The following is a 16,525-nucleotide window of genomic DNA, read 5'->3' on the forward strand; positions in this document are numbered from 1 at the left end:
CAGGCTGGCCGCCCTAGAACTGACCAGGTGTGGCCCTGGGCACCTTCCCCTCCATCCTAACCACAATGCTGCTCTAAGGAAACCCTGAACGTGGAGAGCTGCTGCTTACCACTAAAACTGAGTTCCCGAAGCTTTTCCAAAGCGATCGTGGGCTCCTTCAGGACATCCTGGAAATCTGCAATCCTAGAAGTCAGACGGGAAGGCAAATGAAGCACATCCAAACCCCAGAGTGACAGACTTAGTGATCACTTCTGAAGCCCAGAGCTCTCATATCACCAGTCTTCAACCAGTTCCTCCCACCCCTTCAGGACATAAAGACAGCAGAGCTCAGCCTAGGTCCTGGCCAAAGGCACCTTAGGGGAACTACAGAATTACAGATCACTTCTTCCTCCAAACCCAGGAACATAGAGATATTCCTCTAGAGGTTCTCAAGCAAACACCATGAAATTAGACACATTTCTAACATTTAGTAAGCTGGCATTTATTGGGCACTTCCTGCTGGCCAGGCCCAGCCCATAGTGCCACTAGGAACCAGGAGTAATGTGATCCCTAGACAACGGACCTATGTAACCTGCACGCAGCTCCCCAGGCTCAAAAATACAACCATTAGAAGACCTCTGGGCTAGACAGTAGGCAAGGACAAAAGGTTTAAAGAACAAGCGAGTCCTGGAGAAAAACTGAAGACTTAACAAAATTTGGCCAGTGCTGTGGGATTGAGCCTGAGGGAAGGAAGACTGGAGAATCCAGGTTCTCCAGCATTCCATGTAAAAACCAGGCAAGGGGAACAGGGAGCACTTGGAGGGGACGGTACTGGGGCAGAGGATTAACAAGGGGGACAAAAACGGTGGGGAGGGGATGGGGAGCTGGAGAACGGGGCATCGAGGCCCTGGATGAGGAAGACACCAGGGGAAGGGGGAAACCCGGGGTCCAGGATGAGGGAGAGACATGGGGTGACACGAGGGAGCAGAAGAGGTGCCTCCGCTCCGGGCACCCTCAGGCCCACAAGCAATGAGGTTGGAAAGTGGGCGCCCGAGACCCGCTACACTGGGCTCCCGCTTCCTAGCCGCACCTGCGTCCCGCCCTGCAAGGCAGAGGGTGCGGCCTGGCCAGGAGTGGTCCGCCTGGGTCGGCCCCGGTGGCCCTTACCTGCTCTTGTGCAGACTCGACATGGTGTTGACTTCCGGATCCCCCCTTTGCCCTCGCCGCCGCCGCCGCCGCCGCCCCCTAGGGACGCGGGGCTCTCTGCAAAGGCCTCCGTCCGGAAACGAAGCCGCGAATGCGCGCGTTCCGTTTCGCCCCGCCCCACCCGCTCGGCCCGGCTCCGCCCCACTCACGTGCCGCCCCTCCCCGCCACTGCCGAGGCGGGGCCACGGGGACGCCGGGAGCGCGGCCCCGCCCCCGTCTCCACCCGGCCCACGCGCGCACGAGACTGAGGACGAGCCTCTGCCCAGGTACACCGTTCCCTGTGTCTACTCTTTGCACTTCCCTTGGCTTCAGTTTATATCTATGCAGTTTACCTGTCACCTTGACCTCTTCCTTACCCGTTCCTCGACGGCAATAAACTGTTACGTCATTGTTTCAAGAATGTGGACCTTCCCAGCTCAACTATACAGGCCTCCCGGCGGGTCTTTTCATTACCAAATCCTCGACGCCTATGACAGCAGCGCCCGCACCAAACAGATGGCTCAGTGACCACGGTTCAGTAACTATCAGATGGAAGAGCCGGACTACAGTTCAGTGTTTCCTTGGCTTTTGGAGTTGACAAACATGAAATTTACTTTATGAGAACAATAGAAAAAGAAAGCCAAGGTTTCAGGGTCCTTCTTAAGAGATGGTTGGCAGCCTTACAATGATTTTTTCTACATACTTGTGTGCACAAGTGCATAATTGTCCTTATCTTTTAATTTATCCACTGATGGGTGAAAACTTTGTCATTGGCCTGGAAAGCCTCAAAATCTCCCCTTCCGCCCTCAAGACTTGTCTGTTCCATGAAGTAGGGACACAGGTTATCTGTTCCTGTATTCCCTAATCCCATGATTTCTGCTCCCACTGCGTGTTAGGTACTGAGCTGTTTTTGTAGAATACCAAGGTTACATTCTTGTATGAAATACAAGAAATAAATAAATGCTCTCTTTTTTTAATTTTTTTAATATTTTTTTAACGTTTTATTTATTTTTGAGACAGAGAGAGACAGAGCATGAACAGGGGAGGGTCAGAGAGAGGGAGACACAGAATCTGAAACAGGCTCCAGGCTCTGAGCTGTCAGCACAGAGCCCGACACGGGGCTTGAACTCACGGACCGCGAGATCATGACCTGAGCCACCCAGGTGCCCCAATAAATGCTCTCTTAATGGCACAATAGGAAAGGAATATTTTTCCAGATAAAAAGAATATCAGTCAGCCCTTTAAAATGTTGGTTAGGAGGGGCGCCTGGGTGGCGCAGTCGGTTAAGCCTCCGACTTCAGCCAGGTCACGATCTCGCGGTCCGTGAGTTCGAGCCCCGCGTCAGGCTCTGGGCCGATGGCTCGGAGCCTGGAGCCTGTTTCCGATTCTGTGTCTCCCTCTCTCTGCCCCTCCCCCGTTCATTCTCTGTCTCTCTCTGTCCCAAAAATAAATAAAAAAACGTTGAAAAAAAAAAATTAAAATGTTGGTTAGGAGACAGAGAAAAATGCAAATGATATGTTAGGAAAACCACATTTGACTATCATTTGAAAAAAAAAAAGTTCTATTCTTTTTTTTTAAACATCTCTTCACCTTTGTGAGACAGAGAGAGCGCGAGTCAAGGAGGGGTAGAGAGAGAATCAGAAGCAGGCTCTGTTAGCACAGAGCCAGAGCCCGACACCGGGCTCGAACCCACTAACTGTGAAATCATGACCTGAGCTAAAGTCAGACGCTTAACCAACTAAGTCACCCAGACACCCGTAAAGCTCTATTTCTATCTCACATCTGACAGAAAAATAAATTGTAGATTAATTAAAGCTCTGCAATAGGAAAATCTATGGGACTAGAAGAAATATATTTAAAAAATTTTAGGGGCACCTGGATGGCTCAGTCGGTTGGGCATCCAACTTCAGCCCAGGTCATGATCTCACGGTTCCTGAGTTCGAGCCCTGTGTCAGGCTTTGTGCTGACAGCTTGGAACCTGAAGACTGTTTCTGACTCTGTGTCTCCCTCTCTCTCTGCCCCTCCCCTGTTCACACTCTGTCTCTCATTCTCTTTAAAAATAAATAAACATTTTTAAAAATTTTAATAAAAAAGTAAAAATAAATATTTTTATAATCTTGGAGAAGGAAAATACAAGGCCCAGAAGCCATGAAAGATAAGACAGATACATAATTACTTAAATTTTAAAATATATGGCAAAGTAAAAGGCAAGCATCAATAGGGGAAAACATATATACCCTCTGTGATAAAAGGCTAATCTTTCTAACATATGCAGAGTTCTTAAACCAACAAGAAAAAACACCCCCCTTGGAAAGGAAGTAGGCATTCATTCATTTGAGAAATTTGTTGAGTGCCTACAATGTGCCAGTATTTTCTAGTATTTGGAATTTAGACATGGACAAAACAGACAAAAAAAAATCCCTCTCCTTAGGGTGCTTGGGTGGCTCAGTCAGTTAAGCATCTGACTCTTGATTTCAGCTCAGGTCACCATCTCACAATTCGTGAGTTTGAGCCCGGAGTCAGGCTCTGCACTGACAACTCAGAGCCTACTTTGGGGATTCTCTCTCTCTCTCTCTCAAAATAAACTTAAAAACTCTCTGCCCTTGAAGCATTGACATTTTAGTGAGACAGACACTTAAATAAGTAAATAAATAAGACAAATAAGTCAGATGGTGAACAGTCCCTGAAAAGAAAAATAAAGCAGAGATGGGTAGTGGAGGGGTGTTGCAATTTTAAATAGTGGAGTCTGGAAAGCTGCTCTTAGGTAACATCTAAAAAAATATATGTGGGGCGCCTGGGGGGCTCGTCTGTTAAGTATCAAACTTCGCCTCAGGTCATGATCTCTCGGTCCATGAGTTCTAGCCCCGTGTCAGGCTCTATGCCGACAGCTCAGAGCCTGGAGCCTGCTTTATCTCTTTCTCTCTCTGCCCCTCCCTCCCCCCCCAAAAGTAAATAAACATTAAAAAAATACAAATAAATACAAATAAACTAACATCTGAAGGAGGTAAGACAGTAAAGCTCATAAGCAGGCACTTCAAAGAAGAAATAACAATGTTTCACCAAAGCCTGAAATGCCATTAAATTGGGCTTATGCTCAGATGAGTATGATTTTGAACAACCATATTGCCTCTTGGGTGGGTAAAAGTAATCAGCATTTATTGTGCCCGCCCTCACTAGGATGTGGAAAAACAGGCCCTCTCTCAAACAGCTTTAAAGTGAGTTAAACCGGTACAGCTCTTTCCCAGAGCACTTTGACAAGTACTAATGCAATTGGTCTTAATTTGTACTTTTTTAAACTTTTTATACTGAAATACTATAGGTTCGCAGGAAGCTACAGAGATAGTACAGAGAGATCCTTGTATTCCTCACCCAGTTTCCCCATGGGTTTCATTTTTATACAGTTTTACCAGCTTTGAGACATATTTGATGTTCCATAAGCTGCCCATATTTCAAGTGCTCCCTTTGGGGCGCCTGCGTGGTGGCTCAGTCAGTTAAGCATCCGTCTTTGGCTCAGGTCGTGACCTCACGACCTTGACTTGAGTTCAAGTCCCGTGTCGGGCTCTGTGTTGACAGCTCGGAGCCTGGAGCCTGCTTCAGATTCTGTGTCTCCCCCTCTCTCTCTGCCCCTCCCTTCCCGCCTCTCTCTCTCTCTCTCTCTCTCTCTCTCTTTCTCTCTCAAAAATAAATAAACATTAAAAAAAAATTTCAAGTGCTCCCTTATGTAAGTTTAGACATACGTGTGTGTGTGTGTGTATATATATATATATACATACATATGTACACACACACATATATATATACGTATATACACACACACACATACATATAAATAATTGTGAAACTATCACCACAATTAAAATAATAAGCATATCCTTTGCCCTCAAAAGATTCTTCCTGCCCTTCTGTATCTTCTCCCTTCTTCCTCTTTTGGTACACTCTACCCTCCCCCCACCCCCAACCCAGGCAACCACCGATCTGCTTTCTGTCACTATAAATTAGTTTGCACTTTCTAGAATTGTATATAAAAGGAAGCATATACTGTGTACTCATTTTTATCTGACTCCTGTCACTCAGCATAATTATTTTGAGATTCGTGCCTATTGTAGCCTGTATCAGCACTCAGTTGCTTTTTTTTAAGTTTATTCATTAATTTTTAAATGTTTTTAAAAATTTTATATATTTATTTTGAGACACAGAGAGAGAGAGAGAGAGAGTGAGCAGGGGAGGGGCAGAGAGGGAGAGAGAGAATCCCAAGCAGGTTCCACACTGTCAGCATAGAGCCAGATGAGGGCCTTGAAGTCACGAACCATCAGATCATGACCTAAGCCGAAATCAAGAGTCAGACACTTACCAACTGAGCCACCCAGGCACCCTATCACTTGATTCCTTTTTATTGCTTTGTAGATTCCACTATATGACTACATCATAGTTTTTTTTTTAATGTTTTATTTATTTTTGAGAAAGGGAGAGAGAGCATGAGAGGAGGAGGGGCACAGAGAAGCGGGGTGCAGAAAGAGAAGGGAACAAAAGATCCGAAGCAGGCTCTACGCTGGCAGTAGTGAGCCTAATGCGGGGCTCGAAATCACAAACCATGAGATCGTGACCTGAGCCAAAGTCAAACGCTCAACCAACTGAGCCACCCAGGCGCCCTGTGAATACACTATAGTTTACCCATTTCCTGTCAATGAGCATTTGGGTTGTCTCGATTTTTTACCATTACAACTAAAACTACTATGAACACTCATGTACAAGTCTTTATAAGGATATATGCTTTCAAAATGAACTGCTGAGAACTCATCAAGATAAAAAGCTTCTGCACAGCAGAGGAAACAACAAAACTAAGAGGCAACAGACAGAAAGGGAGAAGATATTTGTAAATGACATATCAGATAAGGGGTTAGTTTCAAAAATCTATAAGGAATTTACCAAACTCAACACCCAAAAAACAAATAATCCAGCGGAGAAATGGGCAGAAGACATGAATAGACGCTTTTCCAAAGAAGACACCCAGATGGTAAACAGATACATGAAAAGATGCTCAACATCGCTCATCATCAGGGGAATGCAAATGAAAACCACACTGAGATACCACCTCACACCGGTCAGAATGGCTAAAATTAAAAACTCAGGAAACAATAGATGTTGGCGAGGATGTGGAGAAACGGGAACCCTCTTGCACTGTTGGTGGGAATGCAAACTGGTGCAGCCGCTCTGGAAAACAGTGTGGAGTTTCCTCAAAAACTTAAAAATAGAACTACCCTACAACTCAGCAATAGCACTACTGGGAATTTATCCAAAGCGTACAGGAGTGCTGATTCATAGGGACACATGTACCCCCAATATGTATAGCAGTTCTATCAACAATAGTCAAATTATGGAAAGAGCCCAAATGTCCATCAACTAATGAACGAATAAAGAAGATGTGGTTTATATATACAATGGAATACTACTCGGCCAAGAAAAAGAATGAAATCTTGCCATTTGCTACAACATGGATGGAACTGGAGGGTATTGTACTAAGTGAAATAAGTCAGTCAGAGAAAGACAAAAATCATATCATTTCACTCATACGTGAAATTTGAGAAACTTAACAGAAGACCATAGAGGAAGGGAAGGAATAATAAGTTACAGAGAGGGAGGCAAACCACAAAAGACTTAAAAAAAACATTTTTTTAGGGGCGCCTGGGTGGCCCATTTGGTTAAGCATTTGACTTTGGCTCAGGTCATGATCTCGCAATCCATGGGTTCGAGCCCCGTATTGGGCTCTGTGCTGACAGGTCAGAGCCTGGAGACTGCTTTGGATTCTGTGTCTCCCTCTCTGTCTGCCCCTCCCCTGCTTACACTTTATCTGTCTCTCTCTCTCAAAAATAAATAAATATTAAGTGTTTCCCTCTCTCTGCCCCTCTCCTGCTTGCACAGTGTCTCTCTCAAAAATAAATACATATTAATTTTTTTAATATTTATTTTTGAGAGAGACAGAACACAAGTGGGAGAGGGGCAGAGAGAGACACACACAAAATCTGCAGCAGGCTCCAGGCTCTATCAGCACAGAGCCTCATGCAGGGCTCAAACATAAAAACCATGGGATCATGACCTGAGCCGAAGTCAGACACTTAACCAACTGAGCCACCCAGGTGCCCCAAGAGACTCTTAACTCCAGAGAACAAACTGAGGGTTGATGGGGGTGGGAGAGGTAGGTGATGGGCCTTGAGGAGGGAACTTGTTGGGAATAGCACAGGGTGTTGTAAGTGATGAATCATGGGAATCTACTCCTGAAGCCAAGCCTATACTGTATGTTAGCTAACTTAATAAACTTAAAAAAAAATAGGACATATGCTTTCTTTTTTCTTGGAATGGAATGGCTAGATGAATTTTTAAGAAATTGCCAAACCATTTTCCAACATGGTTGTGTCATTTTATACCCACACCAGCAGTGTATGAGGGTCCCTGTTGCACCACATGCTCACCAACACTTAGTATGGTCAGTCTTTTTAATTTTGACATTCTAGTAGGTGGGTAGTGGTATCTTATTGTAATTTTTAAAAAGTTTTTTGACAGAGTGAATGAGGGAGGTTCAGACAGAGAGAGAAACAGAGAATCTGAAGCAGGCTCCAGGCTCTGAGCTGTCAGCACAGAGCCCAGTGCAGGGCTTGAACCCACGAACTGTGAGATCATGACCTGAGCCAAAGTCGGACACTTAACTGGCTGAGCCACCCAGGCACCCCATTATCTTATTGTAGTTTCACTGTGCCTTTCCTTGAATATTAATGATGTTGAGTATCTTCTCATGTGTTTGCCATTCATATACGTTCTTTGGAAAAGTTATCCGTTCAAATCTATTGCCCATTTTTTATTGAATCGCCTGCTTTCTCACTGAAATTGAGTTTTGAGAATATTTTCAGGAACTCTTTTCATCTTGCAAAACTGAAACTGTATACTCACTAAACAACTCATTCTCTCCTTCCTCCCCTCCCCGCTGCCCCTGGTAACCCCCATTCTACTCTCTGTCTTATGAATTTGACCACTCTAGACACCTTGTGTAAGTGGAATCATATAGTATTTATCTTTTTGTGACTGCTTTATTTCACTTAGCGTGCTGTCTTTGATGTTCATCCACAGTGCTGCATGAGGTAGACTGTCCTTCCTTTCTAAGACTGAATACTATTCCATTGTATGTATGTGCCACATTTTGTTTATCCGTCCATCTGTCACAACATGGGTTGCTTCCACTTTTTGGCTATTCTAAATAATGCTACCATGAATGTGGGTGTACAAATATCTCTTCAAGACTCTGTTTTCAATGCTTTGGGGGCAGATACCTAGAAGTTGAGTTCCTGGGCCATATGTAGAATTACCATTCTATTTTTCTTTATTATTTTTAAAGATTTTGTTTTTTTAAGTAATCTCTACACCCAACTTGGGGTTTGAACTCACAACTCAGATATAGAGTCACACGCTCTTTGGACTGAACCAGCCATGTGCCCCCATTTTGTTTTTAATTTTTTGAGGAACCACTATACTTTTTTCTTTACTTTTTGTTTAAGTTAATTTATTTATTTTGAGAGAGAGAGAGAGAACACGAGAGTGCATGGGGGAGGGGCAGAGAGAGAGGGAGATAGAGAATCTCCACTCTGGGTTCAATCTCACGAACTGTGAGATCATGACCTGAGCCCAAAACAAGAGTCAGACACTCAACTTACTGAGCCACTCAGACGCCCCCCATTTATATTTTTTAAATTCATCCTGCATTATGAGTTTATATACACCCGTTTATAAATGCATTTTAACAGCTTTATTGGCATATAATTAATATACTATACATTTATAGGGTAAATTTATTTATTTATTTATTTTTAATGTTTGTTTATTTTTGAAAGAGAGAGAGAGAGACAGATCATGAGCCTGGGAGTGGCACAGAGAGACGGAGACACAGAATCCCAAGCAGTCTCCAGGCTCTGAGCTGTCAGCACAGAGCCAACGCGGGGCTCAAACTCACGAGCCAGGAGATCATGACCTGAGCTGAAGTTGGACACTCAACTGACTGAGTCACCCAAGTGCCCCTATTTTTATTTATTTTTGAGAGAGAGGGCAGGGGAGGGACAGAGAGAGAGGGACACAGAGGATGTGAAGCGGGCTCTGTGCTGCCCGATGTGGGGCTTGAACTCACAATGTGTGAGATCGTGACCTGAGCCAAAGTCAGTAACTTAATTGAGCCACCCAGGTGCCCCTAGAGCATACATTTAAAGTGAACAATTCAAGGGCACCTGACTGGCTCGGTTGGTAGAGCGTGGGACTCTTGATCTCAGGGTTGTGAGGTTGAGCCCCATGTTGGGTGTAGAGTTTACTTAAAAAAACAAACAAACAAACAAACAAACAAACAAACAAACAAAAACCTAGGGGATCCTGGCTGGCTTAGGTGGTTGAGCAGCCCACTTTGGCTCACGTCATGATCTCACGGTTCATGAGTTAGGGCCCTGAATCGGGCTCTGTGCTGAGAGCTCAGGCAGAGCCTGGAGCCTGCTTCAGATTCTGTGTCTCCCTCTCTCTGCACTCCCCCCCCTCAAAAATAAACGCTAATTTTTTTTTTAATAAATAAATAAAATGAACGATTCGGTGTGGCTGGAAGAATTTTCTCTGTCCTTCAAGGTCTTTCTAGCTGGACTAAGAATCAAGTTGACATGAAACACATTAACAGGAGGAAATCAGATTTCATTTTGTACATGCAAGGAATCCACACAGATGTGGAAATTCCAAAAACAATGAGGCAAAGGGAGGTATGTATGTCATTTTGCACCAAGGAGAAGGGGGGTAGGAGTCTGAGACATCAAAAGAAAAAAATTAATTCATAGGAAGATGAAAAAGAGGAAATGTTTGGTAAACACGTGTTTGCTGGGCCACCCAGAAACAATGGGACGCAGAGGACTTTGATCAAGGGGGCCTTGCTAGGTTCCTCTCTGTCTACTACACCTAGCTCATAATATAGTGTAGTTGTCTATAGTGATAGCTCTCTTCCTAGAGTAGCCCCTCTATCAATTCTTTTCAAGCAGTTGAGGGCGGGGAGGGGAACTATAGAGCTTTTCCTGAATCTGCTGGGCTTTAATTGCTTTTTTTTTTTAAGTTTATTTCTTTATTTTGAGATAGAGAGAGCACAAGTGGGAAAGGGGCAGGAGAGAAGGAGAGAGAGAATCCCAAGCAGGCTCCTCGCTGATGTCGGTGCAGAGCTTGACATGGGGCTTGAACTCATGAACCATGAGATCATGTCTTGAGCAGAAATCAAGAGTCAGATACTTAAATCACTGAGCCATCCAGGCACCCTGCCCTCCAACTGCTTTTTAATTCAAAATAATCTTCATGCCAATGTGCACCATCTTGGGGCTGCCTTCTCTTGGCCTCTACCAGTGATTTTCAGAATATTCAGTTATATACATATAACTATTTTCTATCATCACCCCATAAAGAAGCCTTGTACCCACTGGCAGTCATTCCCATTTCCCCCATGTCCTCAGCCCTAGGCAACTACTAATCTACTTTCTGTCTCTATAGAACTGTCTATTTCAACATATGAATAGGTTCATGCACTGTATGGTCTTTTGTGACTCGTTTCTTTCATTTAGCACATTTTCAAGGTCCATCTATGTTGTAGCATATCAACACCTCATTCCTTGTTATTGCTAAATAATATTTCATTGTATGAACATATCATTCCATATCATTACCATTTACCGGTTGATGGACATTTGGGTTGTGTCCACTCCTTTTTTTTTTAATATTTCTTTAAATGTTTACTTTTTTTTGAAGGAGAGAGAGAAAGACAGAGCGTGAGTAGGGGAGGGGCAGAGAGAAGGAAACACAATTCAAAGCAGGCTCCAGGCTCTGAGCTATCAGCACAGAGACTGATGCGGGGCTCGAACTCATGACCCATGAGATCATGACCTGAGCCGAAGTCAGATGCTTAACGGACTGAGCCACCCAGGCGCTCCAAGTTGTGTTCACTTCTTGACTATTATGAATTATGCTGCTATGAACATTTTCTTTTGGGTAGACACCTAGGAGAGGATTTGCTAGGTCATATGGTAACTCTGTTTAACTTTCTAAGAAACTGCCAAACTGTTTTCCAAAGGAGCTAACCCTTCTGAAATTCCCATCAGCAACTTACCAGGGCTCCCATCTCTCTACATCCTCAGCAATACCTGTTACTGTCTGTCTCTTTGATCACATCCCTCCTAAGAACATGAAGTTATACCTCACTGTGGTTTTTATTTTTTTATCTGAGAGACAGAGCGAGCATGCAAGTGGGGAAGAGGGGCGGGGGGGGGGGAGAGAGAGAGAATCTTAAGCAGGCTCCACGTTCAGCCCAACTCGGGGTTCCATCCCATGACCCTGGGATCATGACCTGAGTCCAAATCAGGAGTTGGACCCTCAACTGACTAAGCCACCCAGGCACCCCTCATTGTGGATTTGATTTGCATTTCCTTGATGACTAATGATGTTGAGCATCTTTTCATGTGCTTGCTGGCCATTTGTATAATTTTGGGGGAGAAATGTCTATTTAGCTCTTTTGCCTATTGTAAATGGGGTTATTTGCCTTTTTGTTAGTTTGTTGCAAATTCCTTACATATTTTGGATTACTAGTACTTTATCGGATATATGACTTGCAGATAGCTTCTCCCATGCTGTGGGTTATCTTTTTACTTTCTTGATGTTGCCCTTTGAAGCATAACATTTTTAAATGTTTTTAAAATGTTTATTTTGATAGAGAGAGAGAGAGAATGTACACTCCACACTGTTGGCATGGAGCCTGATGTAGGGTTGGATCTCATGAACCATGATGAGATCATGAACCAAACCGAAATCAAGAGTTGGACGCTCAATGGACTGAGCCATCCAGGTGCCCCTAAAAGTTCTTAATTTTGATGAAATTCAATTTGTTTGTATTTTTCTTCACTGATGCTTTTGCTGTTGTATCTAAGAGACCATTGCCAGTCACAGACTGACTCCTATATTTTCTCCTCAGGGTCTCATTGTTTCAGCTCTTACATACACACGCATATTTTATGTATATATAAAGGACTAAGGGAGATACTTACCAAACTGTTAAGAGTGGTCATTTCTGGGGAAGGGAATGAAACTGGGGTTGGGTTAGGGTTTGAATGGGGATTTTCATTTTTTCCCCACCATGTGTTTCTGTACTGTTTGGATTTTTTTTTTTTTTTTTTTTGCAGGCATGTCGTACTTTGGTAATTTGAAATCATCAGTAGACTTTTCAAAGGATTCAAAATCGTGCGAACATGATCGCATATGGTCAAAGACTAAAAAGTACTACGCAAAAGAAAAAAAAATTGTGCAAACCTAGGGCATTAGAATGGGGTGGGAGTGTGGGGTCATGCCAAGAAAAGTACCCTCTAACCTGAGACCAGAAGGTGAAATAGTGTGTTGGATCCAGATACGGCAAGAACTGTGTTGGATGTAGATTCGGCGAGAAGAGTGTGCAGCTGGGAAGAAATTATTTGAGCCCCAGGAGAGAAGGGGAATCATTAAAAGAACCAAAAATGTTTTAAACGGTGTGGATTGGAGAATGGAAGGGAGGGCAAGTAAGAGGAGGGGGACAAGAGGCTGGAGAGGGAGACAGGTGACAGATGACCCCAGCCATCTACGTTCAGGGTTGTAAGCAGGGGAGTGAGCTGATCAGCTCCGAGTCTGGGAAAAACCCCTCCGGGACTGTGGGGAGAAGGAGGGGAAGGCGCGTGAAGACGCTGCCGCCGAAATCCAGGGAAGAGATGTGGACAGAGTCGGGCACTACTGGGGGGGAGGAGGGGGGCTCCAAACCAGAGGGTCTGAGCGATCGCCAGGACTTGGCGACTGGAATTGGAACTGAGGGAAACGCAGGGGCCAGGGCCGACTCCCAGATCCTCACCTGGCGGCCCGGGAAGCGGAGGGCGAAGCTGGCGCGCGTCGGGCCGCGTGGGAGAGCGCTACCTGCGGAGAACCCGGGGTAGGCGTTCGATGGGGCGCCCAGGCGCGGGGCGGGGGAGGGGGCGCCCAGGGAGACGTCGGCGCTGACGCGGAAGGTGGAGTCCGTCCCGCCCCTCACCACCGCTCGGGCTCCGCTGGCCCGCAGGCCTGAGCGGGCCCCGGGTCAGTGTCACACGGCGGGTCCCCCCGAGGCCAGGGAGCACCCCGAGGTGCGTGCTCGCGGCCCGGTGGGGCCCACCCGCTCTCCGCCACTCGCAGACCGGGCTCGGCCGGGAGAGGAGCCGCGGCGCGCCCCGGAACCTTCGGCCGCCGCAGCCCGTGTTCGCCGCGGGACCCGTCGAGGGGCACCAGTTCGCTGTTGCTAAGGGGCGGCCCCGGAAGTGACGCGCCCCGGGTTTGTTGACAGCGGAGGCGGCGGCGGCTGCAGGCTCCGAGCCTCTGGAGCTGGATCGGGGGAGGGGCCGGGCCCCGGAGCCAGCACCCGGCGGCCCTCGGCCCCGCCCGCAGCCCTAAGGGCAAGGTAACGGCCACCGGGTCCCACCCCCGGCGCGACCCCCTCCCGCCTGGGGCTCCAGTCCCCGGGATCCCAAGCTCCGCCCCGCCGACCCCCGTCTCCCGCAGACCCCGGCCCTAGCCTAACGAGATCCCCTGTCTCCCCAGGCGCCCTGGCCCCAGATTCTCCCGGGCGGCATCCTCCGCTTCTCGTCGCGGAGGAATCGAGCATCCCGTCCGCTCCCGGGGCCGAGGGATTTATCTGCGTCCTCCCCCTTTCCCTCCTGCCTCAGGCGCCTCAGCATCGCCTCTGCAACCTTTTGCACAGGTCCAATTCGGCCAATGGTGGGAGGGCTCCCTTCTCTGTCCCTGCTGCCAGGTCCGAGAAACGTGCCTTTAAAACTGAGCTCCCTTTCTCCAGAAAGAAAATGACTCCCTGTCGGATGCCCCTACAAAATGGGGGATCGACCTAGGACTAAAAGGGCTACCCTCTGCCCCTCCTACCTGTTGGACGAGCTTAAGTTCCTCCAAAGCAATGCTTAAAAGCTCAGGGACGGCTGGGATTCTGGAACGGCTCCCGAAAGGGATGACAAGGTGCAGGAAATCCAACAGGATGAGAAGGGGATGGGCTGGGGTTGCAAACCTGAGGGCAAGGGGAGCCTGATAGGTGAGTTGAAAGTGAAACTGACTGCTGGCCACTATAGCTCTGTGGGTGGAAATTGACTTGGCTGCTCTTTGGCCCAAGGAGTCCAAGATTTCCAGTCTTTGCCTGTGCCTGTCAGCGTGCTTGGTGTTTGAGGGCGGAAGGCCTGATGCCTCCACAGGGCATATGATCTTTCCCACAGAATATTTCTCTTCAGGGTTCAAAATGGATAGAAGAAGCATTGAAGACAGCTTTGAAAAAAGTAAGAGGAGGCTATGCTTACAGCAGGAGGTGGGGGCCGGTGGTGAGGGGTCTCTGTTTCAGTTCATTGCTTCATTCAGAAAGTAAGAATTATAAAATATGTAGGGTGCAATAAGTGACATGGAGAAGAATAAAGCAGGAAGGGCCAAGGGAAGGTCCAGAGAGTGGGTTCACCTTTTTATAGACGTTGATCAGAGAAGGTCTCTAATAAGGTGATATCTGAACAAAAACCCGAAGGGGCGGGGGCGTGGAGGGAGCAAACCATGCATCTCTCTACAGTCAGAGCATTCAACAGCAAGTGCAAAGGTCCCGAGGTAGTGTACCTGATGATTTCAGGAAACAGCCAGAGGACAGTAGGGCTGGAGCAGAGTGAAGGAGGGGAAGTGGGAACCAGATAACGGTGGGAAGAATGTCAGGGGCTGTCCATGTGACGCAGGGTCACAGTATCTAATGGAGCATCCTTTCGGAACTGTACTAACGTGGTGTCTGGTGGTCAGAGAAAATATAGATTTGTTTTAAGTGGCAAATAGCCGCTGTACTCTGGTCTGGCATTATAAGTACCCCTTTTCCATCTTTGTAATGACCCCTGATGGGATTAATACCGAAAGGACAGCCATAGAGCACTGTAGTGTTAAATCAGATCATGCAGCTGCTTCCTGGTTGTGAGAACTTGGGCAAGGGACCACCTCAGTGTCCTCATCTGTAGAATAGGCTTGTTGGGCTTAATGAGACATCATGCACTGCAGTGCTTACTTAGCACACTATTTAGCACGTATTAATGACTTGGTATGTAGCACTTGTGATGATGGCAACGGCCATGATGAGGAACTGTTTGCATGTGTCTACCTCCAAGCCTTTCTTTTTCGCACCAGCTGGTGGTGCCACCAGCTCTGGCTGCCTCCCTGAGCTAGTAGAATTTTGGAGAACAGTGGGGGTGGGGAGACAAAGTGGAAACTTCCTGTCACCCTTCAGTGGGAACAATGGTTGCATATCCTACAAGGAGGACGGTAGCTTGGTCTTTGCTTTCTTGAGGACAGCAGAAGGGGATGGGGCCTTTTACAAAAGAGCCCAGCAAATCCCCATTCTGCCACATAAAATAAACAAGATGATGGTGTTGACGTAAATATGCCATGGACAGGTTGGGAAGGGTAGTCTATGTTGGCCCCTGACGTGCCGTTGGGGTGTGTGTGCGCCTGATCTGCTGATGCGGAGTGTTAATCCAAGAAGTACCCAGCAGAGGCTCAGATTTTGCAGCCTGCCTTATAGGGAGTGGAACAATGGTTGATCTCCCTCCTCACCCCCCAAGCCTGGACTATATCATCAGGCCTGGGTCATAAGCTAAGCAGGGCGACTGGGCCAGATGATTTAAAAATGAAAAGCCAGAGCTCTTAGACGCTGAGAGCCAGCATATCCGAGCAGCCGCCGTGGCTAGAACCTAGGACTAGTCATCTGGGGACCTGGGTTCAAGCCCCAGCTCTGCTGCTGGCTCACCGTGTGAACTTGGGCAAGTTCCAATCCCCTGCCTGGGCCTCGGTTTTCCTATCTGTATGCCAACTCTGAGGATGAAATGAAACACAGGTCGTGAAAGAATTTGGTGCACTCTAGAGCTCACTACAAAGGTAAAGGACAGTTCTGGTTATTATTAGCGTCATCGGGATTCTGCACTCATATTTTTGGGGCAGAGAGCTTTAGTACCTCAGCTGTTCTTCATTCCTGAAATGCCGGTTCAGAGACCCCAGGTGGGTCATCGATTTGGGGAGCAGCATTCTTTATCTGGCTCAATCACTGAAGCTGATTTTCCACCTTCCAAAATGAACAGAAGGGCCTCCCCAAGCATAAGTTCCTAGGAGATCACTCCATAATGATTGGTCACCACCTTCTTGACATTATCCCGTGGCATCTCCTCACTAACGCCACAAGGTAGGCGCCGTTTGCAACCCATTGACCAATAAGGACCCTGACGGAATCATTGAGGCTGGTAAATGTTGCTTG

At 46.8% G+C, this 16,525-nt stretch overlaps 2 protein-coding genes across 6 annotated transcripts in view; one reads left to right on the forward strand and one right to left on the reverse strand.

Moving 5' to 3' along the window:
- The window catches only part of LOC125917936 (TBC1 domain family member 13), a 29,401-nt gene extending 15,986 nt beyond the window's left edge, over positions 1–13,415 (reverse strand). The window contains exons 1-3 of one of the 3 annotated variants that reach the window (XM_049624010.1): positions 13,079–13,415; positions 1,542–1,706; positions 110–183 (exon numbers count right to left, since the gene is read on the reverse strand). Coding sequence is in view for 1 of the 3 variants with exons in the window: in XM_049624008.1 (XP_049479965.1) it covers positions 110–183; positions 1,147–1,169 (97 nt within the window). In the remaining 2 variants the exon portion in view is untranslated. Of the gene's footprint in view, positions 1–109; positions 184–1,146; positions 1,264–1,541; positions 1,906–13,078 lie in introns of those variants that run through there. The other 2 variants (XM_049624009.1, XM_049624008.1) reach the window with 2 other exon arrangements.
- A 102-nt stretch (positions 13,416–13,517) lies between these two features.
- LOC125917935 (protein zer-1 homolog) overlaps positions 13,518–16,525 on the forward strand; it is a 31,417-nt gene continuing 28,409 nt past the window's right edge. For 2 of the 3 annotated variants that reach the window (XM_049624005.1, XM_049624007.1), the window contains exon 1: positions 13,518–13,657. The gene's annotated coding sequence lies outside the window, so the exon portion shown is untranslated. Of the gene's footprint in view, positions 13,658–13,678; positions 13,958–16,525 lie in introns of those variants that run through there. The other variant, XM_049624006.1, reaches the window with a different exon arrangement.

Source organism: Panthera uncia, unplaced genomic scaffold (genome assembly GCF_023721935.1).
Source record: "Panthera uncia isolate 11264 unplaced genomic scaffold, Puncia_PCG_1.0 HiC_scaffold_318, whole genome shotgun sequence".
Taxonomy (NCBI): domain Eukaryota; kingdom Metazoa; phylum Chordata; class Mammalia; order Carnivora; family Felidae; genus Panthera; species Panthera uncia.